Consider the following 12,565-nt stretch of genomic DNA (forward strand, 5'->3'; position numbering starts at 1 on the left):
TACTTTTAATTTGGATTTTTTTTTCCCTGAATGATGATCCTAATTAATGAGGAACCACCAGGATGTGTTTTATCCCTGGACCTCCTCCAAGAACCGCCGTGGGACACAGTCACGCCTGTGAACCTTGCGTCACGAGGCTTTCTTCACATAAGAACCAGGACAGCTGCTGTGGGGTCCCCGGCCCTGCTCAGGGCTCACTTCCAGCACCTACCACAGGTGTCCTTCAAACACCTTCTGCACTTGTCCTGTGAGTTCTTCTGAGGGATTTCTCTGCCCCTGGGAGCAGTGACGGACAGATGGAGCTCAAGGCTCAGACAGGCTGTTGGGCGCCTCACCGCAGGGTTCCGCAGGGTTCCGCAGGGTTCCGCAGGGTTCCGCAGGGTTCCGCAGGCGCCCTGACCCTAGGCACCCCTCCCAGCTGCCTGCTTCACAACGCAGACTTTCAGCCTATTTCCTCCACTTTCCTCAATTTTACTTATTTCACCCTTTTCCCCCCTTGGGACCACCTCCTAAATCACACCTTCTCAACAGGGCTTGTCCCGTCTCAGGTGGAGCTAGGTCAGCTCTTGGGAGAGGAGATGGGGTGGGGAAAATCTAATTCTTTTTGCATCTCAAGCCCAGAAACACATGGTTCATAAAGGGAGCACCTGTGGCATTTAAGGTTCACGGGCGAGGTGACCTGGGGAGAAGGTCTGCACAGACTCCCCGAAGGAGATAATGGAAACAAAACACAGGGGTCTTCACCAAGCTCTGCCTGGGGTGGGCTTCTGGGGGGCCTGAACTAAAGAGGGGTCAGCACTGGGCCACTACACTTTGGAACCCGGTCATCACCTCAGGGAACCCTTTCAAGACCTGGAAGCCAAGGGTACTAGGTCATCTTTCAGATGAGGAAACAGAGGCTTTTCCTGTAACGCAAATCAGTAGAGAACTGAAGGTGAGAACTTGGGTTTCCTGGTCTCAGGCCAGTGTTCCCTGGGCCCTCCGCCACACCTTGGGAGAATCATCTAGAATGCTTACCTGTGGGCACCCAGCAATCACCCCAGAGATGTCAGGGACTGTTACTAATGAAAACAGTAACTTTGTAACCAGCAACGAGTGCCTAAAACTTAAAAGTTTGAGTGCTCAGACTCAGCTGAACTCAGTAAAGACCAGAGACTACGGAAGAGGATTCTTGGTACAGGACAGAATTGGGGGAGGAAGAGAGGAAAGGGGATCTCAGCCCTAGGATTTCAGCGGGAAGAGAAAGCCCCCTTGGCCAAAGGTCAAGTACCCAAGGAGCCGAGTACGAGCCTGATCAGACTGCACTGCTCCTACTCTTTCTTCTGTTCATTCAAAAAAACAACCCAAAGAACCAAAAAGAAAGTGTGGCCCTGAGCAATAACCTTCTTGTAAAAGAAAATATTTTTTTCTTTTACAAAGAAAAATTGTAAAAGAAAATATTCTGTAAAATATATTCTGTAAAAAATATTCTGTAAAAGAAAATATTCTGAACGAATAGCCCTTTGGAAACAAAGTGAAAAAATGTCTTCAAGTAAAATTGTACTTTGGATGGGATTTGATTGATCCTAAGACAGCTGCAAACCCACAGGAATGTGGCCTTGGATAAGACTGATCCCTCATGCACAGCTGCTGCAGGACCACCAGGAGAGGCCAGCCTTGGAAGGAGACCTGGTCCATGTCCTTCCCTGGACAGCGTCATGACCTTAGGCCAATTTCCTGCTTTCTGCAGGCCCTTCCACCTCTGACAGCCTCCGGATTTTGCAATCCACCTCTCAGTCCTTACTCTATGCCAGCCTATAAATTCCACAGTAACTGTGCCTGATGAGTTTGATCAGACCTGCTGATTATGAAGGTCTGCGAGTTTTCTTGGACTAGCATCACCAGGGAGAAGCATCAGAACCGATAGATGTGAGGCTCAACAAAACGGAAGCCGGATTTTAGGAAAGGGCAGGAGCAGGAGCGGAGAGATAAATAGCTTGATAGCACTAAGTGATTTTCCATTTAGGACAGATGGCCACACTGGATGAGCACATCCTCTTAGCTCAGTATTTTCAAGTCTTGTCAGATAAGATTTCACCCCAGACCCCAGGAAGACAGAAAGGCAGAAATGAACTTAACCCCCTGGGGCAAGCTGGCCAAGAACCTCGGGGGGCCAAAGGCCAAGCAGCCCAAAGGCACCAGTTTCAGAGAGTCAGAGGTCAGAGGCGGTCAGCTGCAGAAAGGCACTTTCTGGAACCACGGTCACTAGATCTATGAGGCAGGTGGCCCTGGCATGAATCAGCTGGCTGCTCAGGTGTGACATCATTAACTAAAAAATGAAGACATATTTATTATTAATACGCTGGTTATTTTAACACCCTGTTCTGCTCTCTGAGTTGAGATGATTTCACATGACTCTGGAATAAAGCAGGGGGAGACAGGGGAGGAAAGGGGAAACCAGCCCTGATACCTTCCAAGGCAAAAGCCAGCCGGAGCCTGTGTAGGGGATGCCCCCCCAGCCAGTGGCATTCAGACTTCCTCGTTATCCATAAATGACAGGCAAAAAGCAATCTCGTTCCTGAGTCAGAACGTCACTTGTTCTCTGAAGAAATCTGTTCCCACTCCTCTGTTCCTTTCGTGGCAGGGTGAAAAGTCCCTCCCAACAAGTTCTACTCCGTGCATGGATCTGACCTGCACCCTGGGTGCAGGCATGGATTTGAATGTGTCCTCCCTGAATCCTGGTGTTGAAACCAAATGGCCACGTGACGGCACTAAGAGGTGGGACCTGTAAGTGCTGCCCCTGCAGACGGGCACCTCCCCTGGTGAGAAGAACCCTCTCGTACCTGAGAGGCTGCGCGTGCTCCTCCTTTCACCTTCTTTGGGGAAGGCACAGCCTTCCTCCCCTTGGGAGCACACAGCCTACCTGGCGCCATCGTGGAAGCAGGGACCAGGATTTCACAAAGAAGGACCAGGCCAGAACCTTGATCTTGGAATTCTCTGCCCCCAGAACAGGGAGAAATAAGTTTCTGTTCTTCATAAATTGCCCATCTGCGGTGTTTGGTACAGAAGTACCAACAGACGGAGGTATATGACATCTGCAAGACCAGAGGTGGCCTGAAAGGGACATATTGACCTCCACTGTGTACCTCCAGACCTTCATTCTCAAAAGGTGATCACCTTTGGAAAGTGGACCCCCTGTAGACGAAGGTGCTTAAGTTACCTGGTTAATAGGTTCCTCATAAATATATGTGATGGTGCACTCAGACCATGGCAAGTCCCTGTGTGGCAGAAGCAGAAGCCCAGCAGAAATGAGGCCCCAACATGGAGCCCACCCAGTCTTTCCAGATTTAGGAGGATGCCCTCTGAGCATGGCCTCTCTGCAGCTTCTCACATGCTGTCTCATGGGATTCGCCACAGGGCCCTTCACAGACTGTGGGTAAATGAGTGTCCAAGTCACACAGCAAGCACGATGCTCCCAAAGGCTCGTCTGTCACTTCTGACAGACCTGAGCTGCTTGGGGCCACCCCGAACCAGGTCCCCAGAGCACTGGACTGAAAGCATCTTCACTCAGGCCACACTTGAAGGCTAACTCTGAAGCAAGACGTCCCTTGCTTCTCTTGACCCTGTCTCAGTTGTTAAAAGATTAAACAGATCCTGATCACATCCTGCAAAACCTCAAGACCCAGACAAAAAAGAAAAAGAGGGCAGGACCTTGACTATCGGGAAAACCAGAAGATCATACTTGACTTATAAAACTCTGAAACATTTATGGGATTTTTAAAATGAGAGGCTATCAGTGGTAGAGTGTTTGCCCGGAGTGCATAAGGCCCTGGGTCTGATCTCCAGCGTTGCAATCAACAAACAATCAAATTTGAAGTAGGGGTCTTTCAAATAATGCAAGAGATAATTTGGTGTTGAATTGAACTGAATTTAGCATTCAGTTCTCTGTGTAGAAGAAGACTACCCATTAATTGTCTAAAGAATAGATACCTTCATTTCTTCTCTTGCTGCTTAAAGCTCCCTTGAAGGAGTTTCCACTGAAACAACACAGGAGGTGAACAAGGCCGTCTGCATTAGTCTGCTTTCCATCACGGTCACAAATACCTGATAAAATCAACTTACAAAAAAAAAAAGGTTTATTTTGGCTCACGTTTTGGAGGTCCCCATCCTGGATCAATTGGCTTTGTTGCTTTAAGCCTATGACCAGGCAGCACATCATGGTGGAACTGTGAGGTGGAGAAAGGCTGGTACCTCATGGCCAGGAATTGGAAAAGAGGGAAAGAGAGGAAGAGAGATCACGATTCTCCATGGTCCACTTCAAGGGCATGCCCTCAGTGACCTCAGACTTCCTGCCAGACCCCACCTCTTAAAAGTCCCACCATCTCCCAGTGGCTGCACTTCAGGGAACAGGGCTTCCACACATGAGCCTTCGTGGCATTTATGATTCAAACTACGGTGCCTTCGTTTCCTGCTCCCCTGGGTCCCTCCTTTGCCTTCTACTGTGGCTCCTGCCAGACTTTTCAAGCCTCGTTGTTTCAAGTCTCTCTCGAGAGAGAAGAGCACAGCTCACTCTCTCAGCCATGCTCAAGCCTGGCACGTCTCGGCCTGTGCAGCCTTGAACAGAAAGAAGGGCACACCACGCTGCACCTCCAAGCCACGGGCTTGTCATTACCTGGGCAGCGTCCCAGGCTGAGAGGAGCTTGGTGACATGGCCCACATACAGGACCAAAAATCTAAAAGAAAGCCCATTCCCTCAGCTGACAGTTCTCAGCCTGGCTTCATCTTGGACCCCCCTGAGGACACCACCTGCCAGTCACCGGTATTCATGAGTGTGCTTTGTGTGTTGTGTGTGTAAATGTCCATTTTTTAAAAAATGTATTCTAACCATTTTTAAATTTAGAGAGTGAAATCTATTCTCTTCATCTGGATTCACCATCATTAATATTCTGCCACTTTTTAAGACATTTTATTTTATTTATTTAAATACTCCTGCTTCTTCCCCCTGCTCCTCTGGGCGTGCACCTTCTACATACACATGCACACACATTTACAGTTTCCAAACTCTGTGAAAGTTGCCGACACCGAGACGGTAACCACTACACCATGCATCTCTTTGAAAAGTAGAACAAAAAGAGAATTTAAAAGAAGAACATCTACCTACATCACCACAATATGATGATCACACTCAAGAAATTAAATTTTGATACAATGATGCTATCTAATGTGGAACAAAGGTTCAAATTTATTAACAAATCCTAAAATAATGTCCTTTTAAAATTATTTTTCTGATCCAGGAGCTAATCAAGGATTGTTGTGTCTCTTTAACTGAGACAGCTCCTCCTCTTCTTCTGCTGGTCAGCTGGCTGATGACACAGACCCTTTGGAAAAGACCAGGTCAGATGTCTAGCTGGACACCCCACCTTTTGCATTTGTCCGTGGTTGTTTGGGGCATTGCTGCAGGCATGTTTACATATCCACTGAACTGGGTTAAGGAGAGGGCAGGGTTAGTTCATCTCATTATACACAAGTTTGGTAACTTCAGTTCAAGTGGCGTTTGCCCCATGCCTGTCCCAAGGTCCCTTCTGCCTCGGTGGTTCCCACACATGGCAGAGTTGGAGAAGCCTTGCTGTCCAGAGAGGTCTGCAGGGCAGCGGCTGCTGTCTCCCCTGGGAACTTGTCAGAAATGCAGCTAGGAAGCTCCTGACCCAAGAGAGCCCAGCCCTCTCTGTTCCCTTCCGCTGTGTGGCTGACATGGTTAAGGGATGCCATGCAGGGACGAGGACTCCTACTGGGCTCCCACCTCGGCCACTTCAGCAGGCTCCACCACCCTGGGAAACCACATATCTTCTCAGAAACCTCAGATTCCTAGGTGAAAAAGAAGCAGTGCTCACCTTGGCCCCACTAGCACTGGCCACCAGTGAGAGCCCATTTCATAGACAGTGAGCGAGCGTGGACACGTGGTCCGTCTCAGAATGGGGCTTCACTACTGCCTGGAGATCTGATGCCAGAGGGCTGGGGTATCAGCCCTCACCTGGCTTCTTCACTACTTCCAAGGGGCTTGAAAATGTCCTCGAGAAGACAGCCAGGGGGAAGGCCAGAAGTTCACCAAATGAAGAGAAAAATAAAATGAGACTCTTAAAAAGGGGAGTGTGCATGGATGCAGGAAGATGGAAGATTAAATATGATTCAAAGGGAAAGTGAGACAGAGGAAGCATTTACTGATAGCCTACAAAGAAGTGCCTGGGTGCTCTAAGTCCACCTTCTACCCTTTATTACCCTCTATTAAATCCCCACGCTGAGGCCATCAGCCAGGCCCTCTGCATTCCAGGATAGCTTCTTGTCCTGTGTCTCACACCTAGTCTTACCTGCCAGCTAATCTCAGAAAACAATCAGTGGCTATGTCTTGTGATCATTTCCCTTGGTTTGTCAATAAGTGAGTACTTACTTGTGATCACACCCAGCTGGCTGCAAAGAGATGGTCAAGGCAGCCGGGTGCCTGTGCAGAGCCTAGCCAGTGACAAGCCAAGATGCAGCCAGTGTCTCTCCATTAACAAGCTAGAAAGGGGCAGTCCCCAAATAGCCCCCCAGGACCCACACAGTCTAGATGACTTTCAAGAGAACCCTATTCAGAATCAACCAATGAATGCTGAGTGCCTGGTGCTGTGCTAAAACGCTGACATACAATCTTTTCTTTAAAAACCTTTCTAGTAACCCCTCCCTAACGCTAGGCAGTGTTATCACCCCCAGCTTCTAGGTCATTCTAGCGAGGGTCCCGCAAGTCACAGAAATTGAAAGTCCAGATGTGAGCTCCAAGCACAGCGCATTTCCCTAACATCAGCATCTCTTTCAGCTGTAGATGGGAAAGCAGGGCTGTGAGTGGCCTCACTGGTTAAAGCTCAGGCTCCCACAGTGCAAGACTCCCAAGGATTGCTCTCCTAATTAAAATCCTGTAATGCTGATTCTGGCTACTTGTTGCTGTTGTGATCATGGCAAAGCTGTGCCGGCAAAGTCTTGATTAGCCAGGATCTTAAGAGAATTCCTCCATGCAGCCATGCAGCAAATGCTTACTTAGTACGTACCATGGGCTCCACTGCCTCCCGGGAATTGAGGATGCTAAAAAGAACAGCACAGCCCCCACTCTCCAGGCACTCCCAGCTCAGTGAGGCAGACAAGCAAATGCGTCAATCCAATGTGAATTGTGCAAAAGTCTACAGCTAGCAGGGGGAGGCCAAGCCTAGCCCAGCCTGTGGAGTCAGGGAAAGGCTTCCTGGAGGTGGTGGTGCTAGAGCTGCCAAGGTGAAGGCATTTAAGGCAAAGGGAGCAGGGTGGGAGTCTGATTGACTTCCATGTTTTCTGTATTCTATTTTTGGGAAAGAGAAAAAAAAAAAAAAAACATTATCTCCTCAAGTGAATGTGGTTCATTAAAAAAAAAAAAAAAAAAAAAAAGTATGTACTAGACTATGAGCCCATGTTCAGCCCAATTTCCTGGCCTCCTCCTGCCATTAGCCACAGCCCAGAACAGAACAATGGATGCTTCCAGTACAAATTCCAATGCCTTGCAAAATCCTAAATCATCAATGAAAGGTTCAGTTATGTCCACTTGACTGGACTTTGTCTGAAGGTGGAGGAAAGATACAGGATGTACCACTTACCAAGCATGCCTCAACAGCAGGGGTTCAAAGGCGACCCTACCTGAGTTTTCTAGTACAACCCACAATGTAGCAGAATCCACAATTCCAGCAACCACCCATCATATTCCATGCCATCCCCCATGTCCCCACCATGTGGTTCCCTGGCTTCTCACCAGTCCTGCTTTGATTAGGAACTCCCATTTCCCACCATTTGCATCTTGGTGCTAAGAAGAGGAGGCAGAGCATGGCTAAGGTCCCCGTGTTAACAGCAACAACTAGCAAAATACCCCAAGTCTCCCCACTGTTTGCAGATGGTCAGAACCAGAATGGGGGCCAGCCAGAGCTGACTCACTGCATTCCAGCGAGACTCCAGGAACTTGAGCTGTGTGATCTTAGGTGATTTTATCCCTTGAAGTTTTCCTGTCTCCATCTATAAGATGGAAATGATGATTACTACCTCATAGAATTGTGAGCATAAGGGGAAATAAGTGCATTTTCCTAAATGAATGTGCTGGGCTAGGCATGGTCTTAAATCTTAAATCTTGAGTCCTCTCTGGGAAACTTGAGATTGGGCACTTTTAAATGTGCTTCTTTAAACACTAATTCTAAGGGAGGATAAGATTGAGGCTGTGACACTAACTGGCCTTAGCCGTCCTTTCTGAAGACTGGGCCAGGTATGGCCAGGGGACCCTGGCTACGAAAGGTGGGAAAAGAAAGAGGGAGACCAGAAGCTTTGATGCGACCCCAAGATTGGAAGCTAGCCAATACATACTGCACACTATGTGTAGAAGGACGAGGGGATCTGTTATACTTGTGTGTACTCTAATAATTTGTTTTTCTTTTTTTACACTATCACACGTTTCAGCATTTGCTTCACTTAAATTTAGCTAAAATGTTCCAGAGACAGGTGAATGCATTTTTTTTAATCCTTTTTTACCACCTAAAATGAGCAAATGAAAGAGCAATAATTGCTGAGCCTCTCTCCAGCCAGACTGCTACAAACACCTGCAAATACACGTACACAGACATCAAAAGCTTGACTCCTCCAAACCCACAGGATCCCCCATTCTCTCTCCACTGGTTCCTCAGTTTCCAGGGAGGCACCCACCCTGGCTTTGATAACCCCTCTGCAGAAACCTGTTGCTAGGTCTGAGGTCCTGTGTGGATGCCCCACCTGGTGGTCAAATCAGGAAAAGCACTGCAACTAAGGAATATTGACAGAGTAACTAACTCCAGCCTTCCCTGAGCCCACACCCTGTAAGTAAGTCATGGGTCAACTGAAAGAGACCAGAGAGGAAAGTCCACTGTTTAAGGCACAAGGGGGTGATGGGGTCAAGGTCATGGCCAATTCCCTGCCAAACCCTGGTTGCCATACAGCTTCCAAAAAAGCTAAGCTAAGTCCATTCAGCTTCCTAAAAAGCTCAGTTCATAGCTAGAAATACCCTGGCAGCCCTGGAGAGCGCACTGCCAGTCAGGATTGCCAATCCTAGATGAAGAACCTCCAATGTCAACCTCTCCTCCTCCCCAAATACAGGCGGATTTTCCATGCTAAGTGCCTGGTGAAGAGGGAGTTCCATCTTCCTTCTGTCCATGTATTCGCATTTACCTCCTTATAGACAGGGAAATTCTTTCCAGGGGAAGAGGGGGGGGGGGAGGGAGGGAGGGGGTTTGGGGGGAGCCCAAACCTCCAGACCAGATCTCCAACAACCCCAGTGTCTAGGGACAGCCAAAGCAGGAGAGGGGGCAGCAGTTGAGGCTTAAGGGATACCAGAACCCAAATCATGGAGATGTTCCAGCCCAAATAATCCCCAGCCCCAACCCCCTCCATTATGCCCCAACACCTGCCCATACACAAACACACACACACACACACACACACACACACACATCCCTCATATTTCCATAAAAGAAACCGAAAGACATGCATTTGGTCCAGTCCAAGTTCCAAAGAGAGCAACACCAGGTTATTTCCTATACCAGAATGGATCCCTAAGAAGGGCAGCACACACACCCAACACACACTTGTGTGCAATACATGCACACACACACGTATATATACACGCACACACATACAAACACACACACACCACCGTGGGCAGTGTGCACCACTCCCATCCTCAACTCCAGGACCTGTCCTCTAAACTCTGGCGTTCCTAAAAAGAGGGATCCACCCCAAGCAGGAACAGAGCTAATGGGAGGTCTGGTTTTACCCTGTTCAACCCCTGGTTAATTAGCGGGGGGGGGGGGGGGGGGGAGCACATAATTACTTTAAGCTTCCATACCAACAGCACAGAAGGTGCTATGCATTGGGCATTGGCGCGCACACACGCCAGTCCTATCTCCAAATTGGCTGGGGAACCACGCTTGGTTCCTCGGAGCCCTGGTGTCCAACACGGGGAAGGCGGCTCACAGACACACAAATATGCACAACAAACACGCACCCAGGGCAGGCAGGCCCTCATTCAGCGGGAGAGCACCTCCAAGTGTTAAAGCCCCTGAGACTTCCTCAGTTCCAGGCCCACCCGAACCCCAACATGCGCTGCCGCCGAGGGGCGCCCGAGCGGCCGGGTACTCACACCAGCGCGTGGTAGAGCAGCGCCCAGCCCCGCGGTCTCTCGAGGGCGTCGTAGATCAAAGTTTGGATGCGCCGGTACTTGGCGTTGTTCCTCTTGACCGGGCGGCTCAGCGGGGTCTTGGCCAGGAGCCCGATGCCCTGCGGGGTCCTCCGCAGCCCCTCGTCGCGGCCACCGCCCTCTAGTAGCAGGGTCCCGTCTTTGTCAGCTCCGGCTCCAAGCGCCAAGGTGACTTGCTCCACGTCTCCGGGCACCAGCCCCACTTTCCGCTCCTCGTCGCCGGCCGCCGCCGCGTCCCCTCCGGCTGGGTTAGCGGCCCCGCCGCCTCCGCCGCCCCCGTCGCCGCCGCCGCCAGCCGCCCCCGCCGCCCTGCGCGCCTTGAGCCCCATCTGCCTCGCTCCCGCCGGCCGCTTCGCCTTCTCCGCTGCTGCTTGGGGAAGAAGGGGCACTCGGGTTGCGTGGACGAGGCGGCGGCGGCAGCTGCAAGCCCAGGAACTCCAATGCCATGATCCGCGCGCCCCTCCCCACCCCCCCCAAAAGCAGGCAAAGGGAGGCCCCCCGGGGGGCACGGGAGGCCGGGTGGGGGGTCAGAAGGTCACATCCCGAGCGGGTCAGTAGCGGGACCCCAAGGGGCGCGGGCCGGGTGCTGCGGGGAGCCGGCGAAGGCGCGCGATGCGGACGCGGAGGCGCTAGGGCGCGCGGCGGCGGGAGCCTGGCACTGGCGCTCCGGGGCGGCGGCGGCGGCGGCGGCACCCGAGCCGGCGAGCCCGAGACAGCATCGCAGTTTATTTACAAGCCCTGTGCCAGCCGCCCGCCCTCCCGCCCGCCTGCCACACGCGCCGCCGCCACCGCCTCCTCCCTCCTCCGCTCTCCCACCCGCGCCCCTCCCCGCCGGCTCCAGCCCAGCCCCGCAGCAGCAGCAGCAGCAGCAGCGGCAGAGAACGCGCCGCGGGCCGAGCGCACGCCGCCGGCCTCCTTCCCTGCCTCGCTCCCGCCTCCCTCCCTCGCCGGGGTGGGGCCCCATTGTCCCGCCCCGTCGCGGCAGGAGCCCCGGCGACGCCCCGCCCTCGCCACCGCCCCCAACCCCTGAGCGCCTTGGGGACCCGGGATCTCCTGGGCCCTCGCTCTGGATGATGCCAGGCCATGCGCTCTGCGGCCGCGGCGCCTGGCTCCTTGCGCTCTCGTGGGCGTTGGGGCTTCCCCGGGGCAGGGCGTGTAGAGAGAAAAGGGGAAAAGGAGCAGGGATTGGGAAGGGGTCTCCCTCTCTGCGTTTGCTGGGAGGCTGTAGCTTTACGTTTACTCCCACCTTCCACTCTTTCTTCTGATCTTTGAAGGTAAAATTCAAGTTGCTGAGTTGGCCAAGGCCGAGAGCACAAGTGTGAACTCACCTGCTCCATGGTTACAACCCTGGGGGTTTCCTATTCCTGGTGGCTCAGGGTTCATGGTGGACACTGCTCTAATCTCCTCTCCCAGTCTTTAAATAGCAGCCTCCCTGGTGGATGGGCTGAGGTCTGAAGAAATAGAACAGTGGGAATTGGAAGCCTAGTTTCTTCCTTCGCCTCTAACTTGTGCTGCAGGTGAATCAGTCCCTCTGCCAGAATTTCAGCTCATTCAATGAATCACTAAACCCACATGAATGAATTTCTCTGGCAAAAGGGCACTGCTCCCTGTCCAGGATTAGGAGGTCCCTGCTTTTAGTTTCAGGTCTAGGGACAGTTAGAAGACCTTAATGTAAAATGTAACATGAACAGAATATTCCCCAGTACCGGTAAATTCTATGCAAAAAACAAAACAACAACAACAACAACAAAAAAAAACTGGAGTTCATACTAGAGTGATTATGAGACCTGCTTCAGTTTGGCTGATCCTTAGCCTCATTGAAGAGGCCACATTTTGAGGTGAGACACAAATGGCAAAGGCAGGGGGCAAAGATATGGGGCACAGGGGATGCACTCTGGGGCTTGTGGAGCTCAGAGGGGGCCAAGGACAATCAGTGGCTGCAGAGGTCAAGGAGCACCTGCACTTTTCACTTCATCCCAAGGGTAGAGAAACCCTCCATTCCTGCTGACCAAGGGGCTCCTTGGTTACCTCCTTTACTCCTCCCTCATAACTGCTGGCTGGAGGGGAAGGGAAGGCTGCCAGCAAGGCCGAGGTCTTAGCCCTTGTTCCAAGAAAAGAACAATCAGAAGGTCTTCCTGGAGGAGCTGGCCAAGGAGCAAAGAGAAGAGAAGGGGAGGGTGAGGAGTGTAGGGGAAGGGGACACAGGACCACCACCTGTACAGGACTGTCAAAAGACGAACCTCAGAAGTCTCCAAGAAGAAAAGAATTTCCAAAAGATGTTAAGCCATAAAACTGAGATCATTAAGACAGTAGTATTGGCAC

At 51.4% G+C, this 12,565-nt stretch overlaps 1 protein-coding gene across 1 annotated transcript in view; it reads right to left on the reverse strand.

Annotated features, from left to right (window-relative positions):
* Kcnq3 (potassium voltage-gated channel subfamily Q member 3) overlaps positions 1–10,572 on the reverse strand; it is a 304,538-nt gene extending 293,966 nt beyond the window's left edge. The window contains exon 1 of the mRNA XM_076835658.2: positions 10,187–10,572. Coding sequence (XP_076691773.2) covers positions 10,187–10,572 — 386 coding nt within the window. The remainder of the gene's footprint in view (positions 1–10,186) is intronic.
* Positions 10,573–12,565: the final 1,993 nt, after the last annotated feature.

Source organism: Callospermophilus lateralis, chromosome 16 (assembly GCF_048772815.1).
Source record: "Callospermophilus lateralis isolate mCalLat2 chromosome 16, mCalLat2.hap1, whole genome shotgun sequence".
NCBI lineage: Eukaryota > Metazoa > Chordata > Mammalia > Rodentia > Sciuridae > Callospermophilus > Callospermophilus lateralis.